The sequence below is a fragment of the Mus caroli genome, chromosome X (assembly GCF_900094665.2).
Source record: "Mus caroli chromosome X, CAROLI_EIJ_v1.1, whole genome shotgun sequence".
Classification (NCBI taxonomy): domain Eukaryota; kingdom Metazoa; phylum Chordata; class Mammalia; order Rodentia; family Muridae; genus Mus; species Mus caroli.
Genome location: NC_034589.1, coordinates 146,025,364 through 146,043,592, shown reverse-complemented (window position 1 = coordinate 146,043,592; position 18,229 = coordinate 146,025,364). Strand labels below are relative to the sequence as shown.

Sequence of the window (18,229 nt, the reverse complement as noted above, 5' to 3'; positions counted from 1 at the left end):
CTCACTTTGTAGACCAGGCTGGCCTCGAACTCAGAAATCCGCCTGCCTCTGCCTCCCGAGTGCTGGGATTAAAGGCGTGCGCCACCACGCCCGGCAAGGATAGAGAATTTAAGCTAACTTCCTCAACTCATTAAAGGGCATCTACAAAGACTATACAACAGCAAAGAGTGAATCACTTCCTTTAAGGGGAGCAAGGCATATCTCTTTTTACCACTGCCAGCAAATCCAGCAATGAAGTAGAGGCTGATCAGCAAGGCACGCAGAGGTTAATAGCTTTCATGAGGTAAAACAGGTAGTGGTAGATCCAGGATTCAGTCATAAGCAGGTGGGCTCTAAAGCACACTGCATTTATTTTTATGTATTGGGGGCAGCACATGCCATGTGTAGCTTGGCATGTGTAGCATGTATATCAAGGTCAGATGAGCTCTCCAGGGCATCTATTGTCTTCTTTTACCTTGTGGATTCTGAGAACAACTCAAATTATCAAGCTTGGCAGCAAGCCACCTTTTACCCCTAAGCCAGTGGTTCTAGCATGTGGGTCATGACCCCTCCTTGGGGGGGGGAGGGGATCCAACAAACCTTCACAGGGGTTGCATATTAGATATCCTGCATATCAGGTATTAACATGATTTATGACATTAGCAAAATTATAGTTATAAAGTTGCAGCAAAATTTTATAGTTGGGAGGAGGGTCACCACAGCATGAGGAACTGCATTAAAGGGTTACATCATCAAGAAGGTTAAAAATCACTGCTCTAAAAATTCATACCAACTAATGGTATTTATCTTACCACAAAATGAGTGGCAGGTTTTACCAAAATCTCCATTCGTATGTTTTTTTTTTTAAAGTTCACTTATTTTTTATGCATATGGTTGTTTTGCATGCATTTTATATCTGTGCAATGCATGTCTGAGTGCTCTCAGATTCTCAGAGGCTAGGTGAGGGCATTTGATCATCTGCTGACAGTCAGTCAGTCAACAGGTTCTCCAGGGAGGGAGTGAGAATTAAAAAGAAAAAAAGATGATTAGACAACACTGTAGCATGACCCAAGCCAGTTCTGAAGCAGAAGCAAGTTTATTTTTTTCCCAGTTTGCTTTTATACCATTATTCTAAGTACATGCAAAGAATAAGGTCAGTTTTAGGTCATGGAACAAACAATGCAATAAACAAAGTCCCGTGGTATTCAAGGATCAAGATGATCAAGATCTTGAGTCTACTTCCTTGTACTAGTTTAAAGTCAGATTCTTACCTGAGCCTATTTCCCTGTCCTAGCCCAACGTCAAATTCCTGCTAAATTTCTAGAAGTGGCCCCAAGAGCTCTCCACACTCTGGAACTGAAGTTATAGCTTGCTGGGAACTAAAGCCTCTTATCTCTCCACCACTTCCATGCTTTTTAAAAATTAAAACACTTTGAAAAATGACACCATAGATGTGCTAATATGGATGGGAAATAAAAGCTCAGAGGCTTTAACGCTAGTCAAGGAACTATGCACAACTAAGGAATCCCGAGAGCAGGGAAATAGTTTACTCCAGGGAAGAGCACCCCAATTGGTTATCCAGTACCAAATGGTCAGACCTGAAAGCATACATACAAATAACATCTTACAGATTGAGCAGGTTGTATTTATTTAGGAGTGTGTGTTTGTGTCTGTATGACATAACAATAAATAAGGAAAGATGCCACAAATTTACAAGAGAGCCATGGACAAGATGGGGGAGTTCATGGGTGGGGGCTTAGGGAAAGGAAGGGGAAGAGGGAAATGGCATAATTATAATCTCAATTTTATTTAAAATAAAAAATAATTTTTACATTGTTAAACATGTGTGTGTGGTATGATGTTCATGCATACTGGTGCTGTGGCTCCAGTTTCATGGGACTGGCACACAGTGTCTGAGCCATAGTGTGCTAATGCAGAGGTCAGAGGACAACCTGCAGGAGTTAGTTCTCCTCCAACATGTGGGGCCTGGCTATCAAACCCAGGCCCATCTGCCTTGGCAGTAAGCACCTTTACTCACTAAGCCATCTTAACCAGGCTGCCGTGCTTTATTTCTCTTTCTTGGGTAAATTCTCCCATAGGTTAGATTAGAAGGAAGAGTGAGGTTTGCTCTCCAGATGAGCATAGGGTGTGAGAGTGAATTGAGACCTGGGCTTGTCTCCTTTTTTAGACTCCCAGTTTTAAGAAGAAAATGGCGTTACCAGGAGAGTGGTGGTATAAATTTTGATTAGCATTTTGTTTCCAACCCAAAGAGGCCTTAGAATTGTATGCCAAATCATATTTCTTACCTTCTAGGGTAGGTATATTATGGGAAGGTAACAGGAGCTGGCCTCATGTGTCCTGGGAAATGTCCCTTAAACTGTTTTCTGTTGAAATGGGAATGAGACAGCAGGGCAGGGAAATTAGCAGTAGCACATTTCTGTTAAGTAATAACTGATATGCTGTGGATTTTAAGAAATGGTCTTTGTGACTGGTACTTAAACATTTCCATCTGGCCTTCCTTAATGTGTGCTTGCTTGAAAGAAGTCTGGGTGTTATTTCTGTGTTGGTGTTGTATGGCTATTAATCTAACTTCAGTTGGTCTTTTTTTTTTTTCTTCCTTTTTTCTTTCTGAAGTTTATTTTTCTTGGTTGTGTTCTTCTTTATGAACATAAGAAAACATGATCTGAAGTAAGCCTGACCTAAAATTGCTGATCTCATTGTCCTGGTTTGCATGTTATAGTCCTACATCTCCTCTGATTAAACAGTAGCCTAAGACTGTGGCTGCAGGAGTGTTGACAGTTGCAGAGGAACAGCCCTGTGGTCCCCTCACACTGTCCCTAGAACTTGGCAGACTGCCATTTATTGTTGGATGAAGAGAAGGGCTAGGACAGAACATTACCTACCCTGTAGGCAGGTTCTTTACCTGGTGTCTGTCTTGTAGCTGTGCCTGAGCCTAATAGGGATTTGTGTTATAGGGACTTTGTAGGTCTTGCCTTGGTTACCTCTGAATAAACAGAAATAGGAAGGCTGAGCTCATTTCTTTGGGTTTATTATGACAGACAGACCTCTTAAGTTATGAATCAGATTGTAACAGATAACCACGAAGTGTATTTTTAAAAGGTTTTAATTTTTAAAATTCCTGCATATGTATGTATGGCTGCGTGTTTGGGTGTCCAAGGAGGCCAGAAGGAGACACAGGAATCCCTTGGAGCTAGAATTATATAGGTAAGCTGCTTGATGTGTGTGCTGGGAACTAAATCCAGGTCTCCAGGAAGAGAATCAGCAAATGACTTTAACCACTTAGCTATCTTTCCAGTATAGAAACTGTGTATTCTTAATGGTATTTAGTCTTCACATGGGCCCACAACATAACTAAAAACAAGATGAAAGCCTAGCACCACTGTTTTTTATTTCGTGTCCTGTCTTTTTTCCTTTAGGTAAGATTCTTGCTTGATTCTGCTAAGGCATGGTAATCACTAAGGAGTATCTGTCTACCTAACCTATCCATGCCCCTTTAAGGCTAGGAAGAGCCATTGACGTAAGCCTGCAGTTACCCTAGATTATTTGAACAATAAGGCCTTGTAGGCCAAGCTTAGCCTGTTGGAATTGCTGGGGTCAGGTTTCTTTGCTCCCATTAAATCTCCAGTTGTAACTTGATATATGGCTCTCTGGCTATATGATAGTTTTTAATATAATATTCACAGAGTTCTATGACCATCACCATGATCAGTTTTAGAACATTTCCATTGCCTCAGAGAGAAACCAGTTACTCCTTAGTCATCACCTCAGTTCCTCCTTTACTTACCATTCATTCCTCCCAGGCTCTGGTAGTTGCTAATATACTTTTCTGGTTTTTTGAGTGAACTTATATGACCACACTGTATAAATAGAATTGTTTTAGTATATTTTTGAGATCCATCCGTGATGAATGTAGTATGTATCTGTACTTGGTTTCACTTATGGCTGAGTAACAGCCCACAGTATGGACATAGCAGACTTGCTTATTATCTACTTATAACTTGGAGTCATTTTTGCTTTTTGACTAATATGAGTCACGTTGCATCATATCTGCTCCTGTTTGGGGTGATTAATTGTCATGCAGCTGAGACACACACACACACACACACACACACAGACCGAGAGCATGTGCAAGCAAGACCCTTGCTGGTTTCCCAGAGAACTCTAGGTCAGTTCCATCTCATGGAGCTTAAATGGTTTGAGCCCTCCTTTTGGAGAGCAGTTTTGGTGGGGTATTCATTAGTGATGTCGTGTGGAATCCCCAGGCTTCATAATTAAAAAATATGCTTGACCAGAATAGAAAGTCACCACCTCACTCCCCCCACCCCCATTTCAGAAGCCAGATGCTGTGGGAAAACCATGGCTCAATTCCTTCCTCTTACAGAGGAGACTTTTAAGACTGCCTCATAGGATGGTTGGCTGAGTTGCCTGTGGAGTCTGCATGAAAAATGGGATTTGTTCACAAGACACAGTTGGGGTTTTACACCTTTAGAAATTTCTCATGTCATTCAGTGTGTCCATGGTCATAGTTTTCCTAGAAGAGTACTCTTTGAATTTGAAAAGTTTAAAGCCATACATCAAGTCCCAAGTGGGGAATAAGTTCCTCTCCACCGAGTGTTAGAAGTGTCAAATTCTAATATACTCAAGTTTTAGATAAGAAGCATTTTAGCCCTAAAAGGTAAAAAAGAACTAGGAGTGTAATGTTTCCTGTCATCATCTTAAGCTTTTCGTCTGCATGTCGCTTTAGGCTTCAAAGGTCTCCAGCTAACCTGTTGCTTACCCCACGGCAGCACAAGCAGCTGACTTTTCTTATGGTTGAGGAAGTTAGGTCTTTAAATGAGAGCTTTCCCAGCCTGGGAGTTTGCCTGGGGCAGAGGCTCTGTAGTTTGTAGGAAAAGGTTAGGATTAGGAAGTGTTTCAGATTATACAGGAAATATTCTTTATTTTAATTTACATATTTGCTAATGGATTACAACTTTAAATACAGCATTTATATATGATCCTATAGCTATTTACTTATTTGTGTTTAACATATAGTTTGTATACAGCCTGAATTTAGTAGTATAATTTTACAAAATATTTTGAGTACACTTAATGTTTGTCCTGTCACCTAAGGTCAAATGCTGAAACATTTGCTTGTCAGTGCCATCTTGTCAGTGCTCAAAAACTGTCCCATTTTGGAGGAATTTGAATTCTAAGAGCCTCATCCTATGTAAGAGAAGAGACGTCATGAGCCTGATTGTGATTTCAGATTGGAACTGTGTGAAGAGTTGCCCAGGAGGAGGAGTTCAGTAGCGTAGATAGGTTTGGCCTTCAGCCATCTGGAGCGAGGGTCAGAGGAGGAGGTTCTCAAAGAGAGTCCTGTAAATGGATCCCTGGTAGGCACGGAGAGATGACAGCCCCTCCTCACCTCCGAAGAGTGTATACTTGTGTACATACATGTGTGTGTGAGAGCCAGTGGTTACCCTTTTATGTCATTCCTCAGTTCTGTCTCCCCTTCTTTTTGAAGCAGAATCTCTCACTGATTCGTGTTAGGCTAGTTGGCTAGTGAGCCCCAGGTATCTGGCTAGTTCAGCCTTTAGCTTTCCAGAACTGGGATTATAAGTGTGTCCCTCTGTGCCCAAATTTTATTTTTAAATATGGGTTCTGGGGATTGTACCCATTCTTATATAGCAGGCAACTATATAACTGAGCTCGTTCCCCAGCCTGACATATAGGCATTTAGGCCTCTCGATTCCTTTTCTTTCCTCCATTTCTATTGTGCCCTTCTCCTTCCTTCCTTCCTCTGCCTCCCTCCTTCCCTCCCTCCCTCCCTCCCTCCCTCCATTCCTCCTCCTCCTCCTCCTCCTCTTCCTCCTCCTCCTTCTTCTTCTGCTTCTTCTTCTTCTTCTTTTGGTAGTGGTATTATATGTGGACCATGTGATTCATTGTAAGTTATTGTCAAGTAAGGAAAGCAGGTAGCAGCTTGGAAATGGGGCATTGCATTGTTCATTAGACAAAGGACCCTGAAAATGGTCACTGTTTTGGAGCCTTTGAAAGCTTCTTAGTCATGATTCGGGGGTTATATATATATGTATAATATCCCAACTTTCTTGCCCAGCCATTGTAATGAGTTTTCTTTTCTTTTTCTTTTTTGTTAACATTTTATTTTATTTATTTATTTATTTTGTTTTTCTCGAGACATGGTTTCTCTGTGTAGCCCTGGCTGTCCAGGAACTCACTTTGTAGACCAGGCTGGCCTTAAACTCAGAAATCCGCCTGCCTCTGCCTCCCGAGTGCTGGGATTAAAAGGCGTGTGCCACCACGCCCGGCTGACATTTTATTTTTAAGTTGCTTTTATGTGTATAACTGTTTGCCTGCACATGTACATTCAGGGTACATATAGGCTAGAAGAGGCTATCAGATCCCCTGGAATTGGGGTTACATACAAATGGTTATGTCAGAGCTGGGAGTTGAACCTGGGTCTTCTGTAAGAGCAGCACCTCTTAATCCAGTCCCAGTAATGCGTTTTCTATGAACTGCCAAGTAGCAGTTTACTGGTCTATGTTGGATTACTTTGTCTACTTCAAAGTACATTTATCAGTCAGGTGGTGATGGTGTATGCTTTTAATCCTAGCACTCTGCAGACCTATAACATATTTAGTGGAATTTCTCATAAAATGCTAGAATCTCTATGCCACATTGTAACATGGAGGCAGACAAGTGGATCTTCATCTTTGTGAGTTCGAGGCCAGCTTGGTTCTACAGAGCTGTATCCAGAATTGCTAGGGCCACACAGAGAAACCCTGTCTTGAAAAACAAAAACAAACAAACAAAAAAAGAGAAAGTTTTAAGCTTGTTGGTAGCATATACTCTTAATCCCAGCATTTGGGAGGCAGAGGCAGAAAGATGAGTTCAGTCACCAGCTGGTGGTCTATAGCATAAGTTCCAGGACAGTCAGGACTGTCAGAAACCCTGATTCAAAACAAACAAAAAGTACATTTATCTCTTAGCTCTTAGATCTTCTTAATATTTTTTCCTTTTTGTTTTGTTAAATTTGGGTACACTTCCATTTCACTTTTATTTAACCATGTATATAGAGTACCTAGTAGTTCTCAAAAGGGTTGCTCCTCTTTCTTGTGCTTTTATTGTGAACTTTATTTGCTTTTTCGAGACAGGGTTTCTTTGTGTAGCCCTGGCTGTCCTGGAATTCACTTTGTAGACCAGGCTGGCATTGAACTCAGAAATCTGCCTGCTTCTGCCTCCAGAGTGCTGGGATTAAAGGTGTGAGTCATCATGCCCGGCTTTTATTTTATTTTTTTATTACATTTCAAATGTTATCCCCTTTCCTCGTTTCCCCTCTGAAGATTCCCCTATTCCACCCTCTTCCCCCTGCTCACTAACTCACATACTCCTGCTTCCCTGTCCTGGCATTCCCCTATACTGGAGCATCAAGCCTTCACAGGATCCCAAGGGCCTCTCCTTTCATTGATACCCCACAAGGTCATCCTCTGCTACATATGCAGCTGGAGCCATGGGTCCCTCCATGTGTACTCTTTGGTTGGTGGTTTAGTCCCTGGGAACTCTGGGGGTACTGGTTAGTTCATATTGTTGTTCATTTTAATCAAATCCACATCCTGAGTATATTCTATAACTTTTTGAACTTGAGTGTATCTAGTATGTAAAATGCAGGGTGGAGGTTCGTTATTTCTTAGTACTAGGGTTAGAACTCAGGGCCACAAACAGATGGCATTGGAAATTTTAATAACTCTCCAGGTGATTATAATGTACATTTAGGATTGAACACTACTTATCTAGATGGCTTAGAAACTATGCAAAGATAGAGTAATGAGAATTGTGAATTTAGCCAAATTCTATCTAAACATATCTGCACAGCATCTATTAAGCGCCTGAAATGACGACAAGTAAGCCACACAACTTTAAGTTCACACAACTTTAAGTGAACTGGAGCTTAGAGCTCTGGCTTTTAGTTTTCCCCTTAAATCCTGTTTGTTTTTTATAAAGAAATACCAGAGGGCTCATTTAGCCACCCTCCACCCACTGGAGTCTTTCGGGCCATGGATAACATGAGAGGCCCCAGATCAGGAAGAAACTGAGTGTGAAGTGGGCAGTAAAGCAAATGGAATTATCCCAATAGCCCCCTACAGACAGGCACACTCACAGGAATCAGGAGCCACAGAAACACTGGACCCGTGAACAAGTAAAGAATTGGCCTGTCAGAAATTGATTCTGATCTGTCTGGTTTTACTGAATTAGAAGGGTATGCCCATAGTGTAGACACTAGTAACATTTCAAATTGGATTCCTTTTTTACCCTTTGGCATTTATCTTGAAACTGGCCAGAGGGCTGCTTTTAGTCCATATGGTGCCTTTCTGCTAATTATGCCATTGAGAAAAAGGGATGGCCACCATGCTGGGCTTGGCCGGCAATCTAGAATATTGTGTTAGATCTAAGGCATCCCATTTCCTTGGCCTAGGTAACTGAGTTTATACGTGCTCCCCAGGCCAGGTTCCTGGCCCATCACATTCAAGATAATGCTGGATTTCCGCCCTTCATTTGTGTTCTTTTATAGCATGCCAGCAAGAACACAACTTTAAGGCCGTTTACCAGGAATGATTATTTCTTTTATAAACCTTCAAAACACAAAACATCTCGTCTAGCCAAGGAAGACTGCATAATGACATAGTGGCTTCCATACTTGAGGTAGCTTCTGCTATTCTGGGTGGTTTTTTCCTTCCTGCTCTGTCACCTGCACAGTGGACTTCCTTCCATGAGGCTACAGTGCCAAATACAAACCGAATTTGACAGCTTTAGTTCATGTGACCAAGTTTACAAATAAAATACTTCTTTTTCCTTTTTATTTACTTTTACTGTATGTGGGTGCTTTGCCTGCATAACTGCATCATGGTGCATGCAGTGCCTGCAGAGGCCAGAAGAGGGTATCAGTTCCCACCTGGAGCTGGAGTTACAGATGGTTGTGAGCCACCATGTGGGTACTGGGAATTGAACTCCGGTCCTAGAAGAGCAGGCAGTGCTTTTAACCACTGATCCATTTCTGTAGCCCCCAGAAGTACTTTTTAGGTAGGTTGGTTGTCTTAAATGCCGTAGTTCTGGAGATGCAATTCAGGCCTTCTGTTGTAGTCTCGGAAAACCAGAAGAGCAAAGCAAGCTGGATTATTTCTTGTCAAATGGGATTGCCAATGGGCATGGTTTTGCTGGGAAGAGAATTCATTGATTTGGTGAGCTGCTGCTTATATTCCAAGCTGCTTTGTTGGGATGGGTGGATGGGGTGGAACCTGTGCCTTTCCTTTCTCTCTGTTGTGAAGCTTTATCTTTGAGGTGACATCAGTTTTTACAGTTTGGCTTTCAGGCTACTTAGCCCTTCTTTCTCCCAGTGTCATAAGGCCCAGTTAGTCTAGATGCTCTTCCCTGGTGATATGTAATTGAATTATATCTGCAAAGACTTTTCCAGGAAAGGCCTATTTCCTTTCTTTTTTTCTTTTGTTCCTTCCTGAGGAGCCAGTCTGCAGTATTGGTTCTTCTTTTTTTTTTTAAGATTTATTTATTTATTATATGTAAGTACACTGTAGCTGTGTTCAGACACTCCAGAAGAGGGCGCCAGATCTCGTTGCGGATGGTTGTGAGCCACCATGTGGTTGCTGGGATTTGAACTCTGGACCAACTCAGGACCTTAGGAAGAGCAGTCGGCATTCTTAACCGCTGAGCCATCTTACCAGCCCCAGGTGACAGAGCAGGAAGGAAAAAACAACCCAGAATAGCAGAAGCTACCTTAAGTATGGAAGCCACTATGTCATTATGCAGTATTCCTTGGCTAGACCAGATGTTTTTTGTTTTGAAGGTTTATAAAAGAAAATGGCTTATTGCAGAAGGATAAACTGAATTTTGCTCTTTAAGTAATTGCCATGTTCTTGAAGATTCTTACTTTGCCTGAGCCTGTTGGAGGATAATGAATGCTGATTTGTTCCATTGAGACAGGGCTTTGCTCTGTAGCCAAGGCTGGCCTGGAACTTACAGTGTAGCCCAGGCTGGCATGATCTTTTGGCAGAGCATCCTGTATTAGCCTCCAGAGCCACCATACGTGACCAGCTAACTATGACTTTAAGCTTTACTTTGAGGGCCAAGTTGTGAGTTGGGGCAGGATGGAGAGGAGAGGAGGAAATACAACCCAGTAGTTCTTCCTGTGGTTCAGTTTTTGCTGTTTTCAAGTATGTCACTCAGTGTAATTTTTAATTTTTATTTTTCATTTACATATCAGTTTCCTTTTGTAAATATTTAAACAATAAAATGAAAATTCCCAAGTTATTACTGAGACTCATCAATAATCTGTATACATCCCCTTGCTAGGACTCTGTTCTCTAATTTGTTTAAACTAAAATGGAATCTTAACCGTTTGACATTTCTGGTTTTGTTGAATGGTTATTGTTCTGTATCTTTGCCATACCTATTTGTGGTCAGTTCTTGTGTTCTTATTGGGTAGTCAGGTATTCTTTTAGCTTTTCCATACAGGATGGAGGATATTTAGATGTTTTTATACATTTCAGTCATCAAATTGTGCCACATTAGCTTTTTTATTTTTTAACTTTAATGCTTTATGGTTACTAGGGGTAGAACCCAGGGTCCAAACCATTTAGAGGCAAGTGTTGTACTATTAAGCTCTACACCTCAGGCCTTAGCTTTGCTTTTGCATGTCTGTTTCCTAATCACCTTCCCTTATTTCCTGTCTTCCAGCTGATGGTGAGGCCATTCTGAAAGGCCTTCAGTCCATTTTTCAGGAGCAGGGGATGACAGAGTCAGTGCACACCTGGCAGGACCATGGATATTTAGCAACTTACACGAACAAGAATGGCAGGTAAGATGATCTCACAGGCTTTAGATGGGAACACAGCTGGGACTAGGAATGATATCTAAGATTTTTTTCCTTTGAGACATTATTTCTGTTGTGTAGCCTTGGGTATTCTATAGACCATGCTCGACTCGAACTCAGAAATCCGCCTGCTTCTGCCTCCCAAGTGCTGGGATAAAAGGGGTGCGCCACCACCGCTTGGCTATAGTATTCCTTTTTTCTTTTTTCTTTTTTCTTTTTTTTTTTTTTTTGACAAGGTACATGTAGCCTAGCCTAGCTTACTCACTAGATCCAGGTTGACCTTGATCTCCTGAGTGCTGAGATGACAGGAATGGTGGAACATGACTGACTGATTTATGTGCTGTCAGGGATTGAACCCAGGACTTTGTACATGTCTGCCTTTTTGTTATTGGTGGTGTCCTCTGACATCTTTTAGAAGAGGCTACAATTCAGTGCTTTCACAAAATTCTCTTGCCCAGTCATTTCTCCCGGAGTAAAAGGCAACTGGACATCGGTATTTCTTTAAAGCTCCAATGATTCTTCTATCTGGCTAGGACCAAACAAGACCCCTGGCAACAGAGACGGTGTGACACTGACAGGCAATGATCTGGAGTTGGTTAAAATAGATTTTTGGAGCCCCACTCCCCCTGGTACATACGTCTGTACACACGTACACACACATACACACACACACACACAAATGAGTTTCTGCTGTAATGGGTCTGGGTCAGAGTCCTCTCTTCTATTGCATTTCCAACAAGCCCCTGGTTCCATTGCTGCTGGTAGAGCATTGTTAGGAGTGATTATCTTTTACTAGAAAAAGTAAAACACACGATGAAAACAAGTCAGGCTCAGAAGGACGGATACTGTGTGTTTTCCTTTATGTGGAAACTATTTAAAATTACACACGTGTGTATTTATTTTTGTCAGTCATGAAACTAGAAAGGGGATCACAAGAAAGGAAGAGATCCTAAAGGAGGTGGGGAACGGGTAATAGAACCATGACACAAGAAAGGAGAAGAGAGAACTAACTAGGGGGTGGCGATGGGGGTGTCTCTCAAGATAGGACAAACTCAGACTTGTATTCTGTCTATGTGGCCAACTTCATGTGTGTGTGTTTAGAGGTTGCCTTAGATGTATCTAAAGTGATAACTTCTTCCTTAAGGGTGGCCTAAATTCAACAGGATTACTACTAGTCTTCTTCACGTCTCTCCTATGCCCTGCTTCAGTTTCTTAAGAGGCTTCCAGAAGCAGAGGACCCTCAGCTGTCCCTAAATCTGTGTCATGTAGACCTCCACTCATTCTCTCTCTGTACTGCTCTGTTCCTGTCACATCACTCTGTTTTTGCTATGGTCAATTTTTTTGTCATCCAACAACATCCAACATGGCTCCTTCACTCAGAGCTTCTGCAACCAGACTTTAGCTGCCTCCGTTTTTATTTGAAAAAGTTCTTTATTTCTATTGGTTTGGCACATCACATACATGTGTATCTTTACCCCATTTGAGGTAGTATCTGCCTGTAGTGGAGGATAGATGATTGTAAGCTGCCATGTCTGTGTCAAGAATTGAACCCAGGGCTTCTGGAGGAGCAAATAGTGCTCTTTCCCCCTGCTATGTCTTTCCAGCCACAATTCTACTTGTAGACATAGCACTTAGAATTCTTTTTTTTCTTTTTTTTTTTTTTATTGAGAAAGGAGCTTTTGAGTGACAAGAATTGTTCAGAGGTTGCTTCTGAAAAGCCACATGTGTAAAAATGAAAGCATGTGTGGGAGGGTGGGAGAACTGTGTTTCAGGAATCAATAATAGCTTCAGGGGACTTCCTGAGCCAATGGAAAAAAGAGACCCCTGTGCAAAGGAGGTTTGGAGATTAAACATACACACATGGCTGCTGTCACATTTTCTTCCCCCCTTACTTAAACAGCTCTTTCAAACTGTACATCATTCTTAACCTTCCAGTCAGGATGGCTAGGCTCTCTTCAGAACTTTGAAGGTTAGGTGGGACAGCCTAGTTTGCCCTTCCGCTCCTCCTGGTTAACTAAACTTGACAGAACCACCTGGTGATCCTTTGTAAAAAGTGCCAGAAGTTCAAGGCAGACAAAATTCTAGCACTGGAAACCCGTAAGTGGGTTCAAAGTCTCACCCCTAGCTAGCCAAGAAGCTATTTGTAATTCATTCCTTCTGGGAGAAGGAAAATTAGTGTTGTGGTGTTTTGTTTTTGTTTTTTTTTTGTTTTTTGTTTTTTTTTTTTGGTGGAGTGATCCTGGGCATATCAACCACATTCCATGGCAGACCTCAGGAAAACTAAAAACCCAAACTAAAACTCACATGCTCAAGGGGGTGAGGAGATAGCCCATGTAGTACAGTTTGTGAGGATCTGTGTCCACCCTCAGCACCCATATAGCAAAGCAGGGGTCATGTGCTTTTCATTTCCATCCTTGGGAGGCGATCTGAGTCTTGTCCTACACTTGCCGCCTCCCCACACATACACATGCACAAGGTCAAAGCAGTTTATAGACCTAGATAATATGAATCAGCCATAGATTTAGATCAAGTTCAGGGCCTAAGAAGTACGTATTACTTAGTGCTTGGTACTCCCCTCTAAGTCTCCCTTCTACAAGTGACCATGTCCAACCTCCTACCTCCTACCTGGAATTGAAAAGAAAGCTAGAGAATTAACTGTCAGTGAAGAAGAGAAAGAACTGTGTGTTTTAGTCTTGATAGGGCTGCCTCTTTTTACTTTGAAGTGTCCTGATAACAATTTCTAACAATAGAACTCTACTTTGTTTTGTAGCTTTGCCAATTTGCGAATTTATCCACATGGATTGGTGTTGCTGGACCTTCAGAGTTACGACAGTGATGTGCAAGGCAAACAAGAAACTGACAGCGTTGGTTTTTTTTTTTTTTTACTTTCCCCTTTCAAAATGTTGTATATTTTATTTCCCCAGATTTAAGGTTCTTAAAGCCTCATTAGTTTAATAATGAATGCTCACTTTTAAGTTAACTAACATTCAGACTTGCCTCTCTATATGTAAGTAGTTTGACAGAAGAATTAATCCTTAGTCAGTTTGGAAATGTGACTGTCAGCTTTCCTTTTAATTTCCTGAATGAAAGAAATAGTTTCACTTCCTACTAGAGGGAATGTTGACACTTTATGTACAGTTTTGCATCTGCAGTATCCTTTTGCTTTCTTTCCAGTTATTTATTCTCTTGCCGATATTCAGACTGTGGTTTGGGCAACACTATGAGGGAGAGGTAGTGGGTGGAGTGTGGAATTTGGCTAAGGCAGGAAGGCCCAGTAGGGATGATGATGGGGCATGTGTATAGGCTAATATCACACTGTGGTCAGCATAGCCTTACGCCTCTGCTCTGTGATTTGGTTGTACTGTGCAGTTTATACTCTAAGCCCACTGTTTTCTTTTAATTGTAGCTTTTGAACAAAATAGAAGAAAAAATGAAAGAATTGAGTCAAGACAGTACTGGGCGGGTGAAGCGGTAAGTCCACCTACTCACGAATGTCTCTTAATATTTGTTAAATTGGCAGTGTTGGTCTTAATTTCTGTAGAAGATATGGCAAAGATCAAAGTCAGTGCTTGCTACTGTGTACATGGTGAGCTAAACCATCTTCTCACCCCCTCCAAACAGGACAAACCCTATAAAAACAAACCTGATGCAGCAGGCTGTCTATAATGAGGCAGTAAGTTGATACTAATTCCAAAAAACTGGAGCTATGTAAAGCAGAAAATCAGGCACAGACAGACCTGGAGGGTATTTCCCCAGATCACTGATGACTTGATCAGAATAGAATACTGTTTTCTCTGTCTCACAGCAGATTTCAGAATAGGGAAATCCTTATTGGCAACAGTAGGGTGTTTAAGCACTTAATGACTCACACTGCTTTGTTTGATCAGCCTATAGGAAAGCTCCAGGGCAGATGTAGGATAACTGGGTAATTATTTAGCCTCCTGTAGGTGGTCGGTAGGGAAGAGAAATGGGAAGACTGAGAGTACTGGAAAGAACCCACATTTGAAAGTTGGCCACATTTGAGGTCTGAGGACACAGGGTGTTTAAAAATCCATGCAGCTTCAGTTTAGTAGTCCTTGGCTATGCCCACACTTACACTGCTTTCTGAACACTTCTTTTTCCTGCTTGCAATTTTCCTTACCTGCATCCATCTGAATTGAATAAGTTCCCACTCTGGGAAAATGAATTGGTCCCCACTAAAATGCACTGATTTTTATCAACGCTGCTTCTTTCTGTGAGTAAATTGAATGTATTTCTGGGGCTGAGGAACTTGTCCAGTGAGTAAGAACATTTGCTGTCAAGTTTGAGTTGAATACCCAGGGCCCTTGTGGTAGAAGTAGAAAACAAAGTCGTGCAAAAACCAACTCATGTATACAACACACAAATGTTTAGAAAAAAATATGTATTTCTGGGCTTCATTAAGTAAGACCTCTTTGGTTGCTAGAAGAGTTTGCTAGGGGAGACTGGTCAAAAAGCTTTAGTTTTTTATATCAAAACATGGACTTTGATATATGTCTATATATCTTTTTATAAGATAAGGATGGAAAGAATGGGAAGCTGGGGTTACCTTGTTGTACACACTTTGTCATTGTCCTGCTCCCTTTTTAAAAATATGTAAGTACACTGTAGCTGTCTTCAGACACACCAGAAGAGGGCATCAGATCTCATTAGGTAGGGATGGTTGTGAGCCACCATGTGGTTGCTGGGATTTGAACTCAGGACCTTCTGTAGAGCAAGCAGTCAGTGCTCTTAACCACTGAGCCATCTTTCCAGCCCCGATTGTCCTGCTCCTTGTCAGAGGATAAGGATTATCAGAGGATAAGGATTGTTATAATTTTTGTCTGGGAAATGACATTGTCAGAGGTTAATTTGAAAGCAGATAACTTGGGGATATTATCTGAAATGACTGTTTTCTTTTGAGTAATGGGTATTTTAATATGAAGTTTGACTAAGAAACCATGAGATTTATAGGAAGACTCATTTTATGTTTTCAAGTGAGAAGGAAAAAGGAGATAAACTTATGTAAAGTTTCAGTTTGGGGAAAATTGTCCTCACAATACAGTGTATTTGAGGCCAAGAACAAATGGACCTACCTGATTTCCTTACAAGCCAGGGTTGATTTTGAGCAACGGTAGGTTGGTTTTGTGGGATTGCAGGGGGTCTCTTGGTAGCCCTCTGCAGCAAGGACTCACACTTCCTGCTGCCTTGAACTCTTTTATCAAGCTAATGGCTTCCACATCTTGTTAGCGATCTTCTGTTTCTTTGCCAGGCTTTACAAATCTAGAGAAGAGAGCTCTTTAAAATGAGCCAGGCAGTGTTGAAATAGTTGAGAGTAGGCATTGTTTATACCTGGTTAGGACTGTCAGCCTGGATGGCTTTCCTCTCCTGATGTCCTTGACATCATCAGCAGTTGTGGGAACTCTCTTTTAAGTGTGTGTGTGTGTATATGCATGTATGTGTAGGTGGCTATGAAGGTCAGAGGGACAACTTTGCAGAGTTAGTCTCTGCTTCCAGATTTACATTGCTTCCAGGGATCAAACTTTAAGGTATCAGGCATGGCTGAAAGTACCTTTAACTGCAGAGTAATCTTTTTAAAATAATATTATTAACGTGAAGTAGCATTCTAAGTGAGATTGGTCAAAGTCACCAAGCTCCCTTTACTCTCTTCAGCCCACCTAGGGGTGGAAGAGGCATCCCCCAGTCTTGTTCATCAGCTGTCTGGGTCTTTCCTAACCAGGCTGTTATTTAAGAAATATCTCTGGTCTGCCTAACATTCTGAAAGATGAATTTACTCACTGCAAAGTATAAAATGGGTAAACCTGGAGTTGTTAGGATTAAAGTTTGTGAGAAATTTGTTGGCTCTGGAGCAGTTTACAGACTGTGTGTGTGCCTGTAGTGTGTGGTATGTTGTGGCTGTGTTTCTGAGAAAGTTTTCTTCACTTGTTAGCAGACTGTGGCTATACTATTGGAAGAAGGTGAGAGGAGATTGGGAAGTGAGCAGAGGTTGTGTGTTCCAGCATTATTGACGCTTATGCATACATAGTACCTCTTCATTGTTGGGTGTGCAGTATGTTCTCATTGTCTTGGGTGAGATTTACCAAGCCTCTTTTTTGGAGGATTTTTTTTTTCCCCTTGTCATTTAGTGCCCTCTGCTGGTAGGTTCTGTTATGTGTATCCTATCAGAAATACTAGATTATTTACAAAAGCATGGGATGAGAAGTGTATCATTTTGTCGCTTTTTCAGTAATTAGTGCTTTATACAAGAAGCTCCTACATCCCATTGCCACTAGTAATTGTTGATGTAGTACTCCGTCGCTGAGGACCACAGAACAGTCCTCTTACTTATGTCAAAGGGTGAAAGGGACATTTTGGAGATAGTTCCAGCAGTTACTACTGTAGGTCAGTAACAGCCACTTTAATCATCAGCCAGGGTACAAGTGTCCTTGTATTCCCACCAGGATATCTACCTGGATGCTGTTTGCCAACCTGACCCAAATCAGGAGGATCTCAGCTAAATCCACAGGAAATATGACTGCCAGATGCCTGATCTGAACTTTTAAGAGCGAAATGAAACAGAGAGAAAAGAATAACAAGAATATCTTAAATGAAATGGGGTTTTTAAAAGGGCAGGGAAAAGAAAATGCAGTGCTTACAGCTTTATTCAAAAGCATAACTGCTATGGAGGACATAATTAGGACTCTTTAGGACCCTTCAAGATGGAATCTGCACTAGATCATGGAACTTCTAACTGCAGTAATGACTGTGTGGTTTTGTATAGCTTTAGAGATCGATATGTACAGTGTGATATCTGTCGGGCCCATTTTCTCCTTCAAGTTTTCATTAGGAAAATAATTTTAAAACATTTCAGAAAGTTCTTTCTTGTTTTCCTTTTAAGAGAAATGGTTTTGTACAAGCATTGCAAGTTTGTAGACTGATTGTAAATGTCCAAGGTTTGGATTGTTTTGTGAGTTTAAAGAGTGTCTGGAACAAACACATGGGTACCTTTTTTCCCTTCTTTTTAGTTGTGGGTATGTGCATGTGAGTGTAGGCACTGGACGATGAGATCCAGATATTTCCTTGGAACTGGAGTTACTAGCAGTGGCAACCAAAGCCAGAAACCAAACTTGAGTCTTCTGTGGGAGCATCTCTCTTGTCCCTCATGGCCTTCTGTATATTCTCCATCTAAGGTCCTTCTTGTAAAGCAGTGCTCTCCCTAAAGACTCATTTCTGTCTCTTCCTCTCCAGATTACCACCCATAGTTCGAGGAGGGGCCATTGACAGATATTGGCCTACTGCTGATGGGCGCCTGGTTGAGTATGACATAGATGAAGTGGTGTATGATGAAGA

At 41.4% G+C, this 18,229-nt stretch overlaps 1 protein-coding gene across 1 annotated transcript in view; it reads left to right on the top strand.

Moving 5' to 3' along the window:
* The window catches only part of Sms (spermine synthase), a 48,404-nt gene that overhangs the window by 12,982 nt on the left and 17,193 nt on the right, over window positions 1-18,229 (top strand). Inside the window, exons 2-5 of the mRNA XM_029473657.1 lie at window positions 10,747-10,867; window positions 13,653-13,746; window positions 14,289-14,353; window positions 18,128-18,215. Coding sequence (XP_029329517.1) covers window positions 10,747-10,867; window positions 13,653-13,746; window positions 14,289-14,353; window positions 18,128-18,215 — 368 coding nt within the window. The remainder of the gene's footprint in view (window positions 1-10,746; window positions 10,868-13,652; window positions 13,747-14,288; window positions 14,354-18,127; window positions 18,216-18,229) is intronic.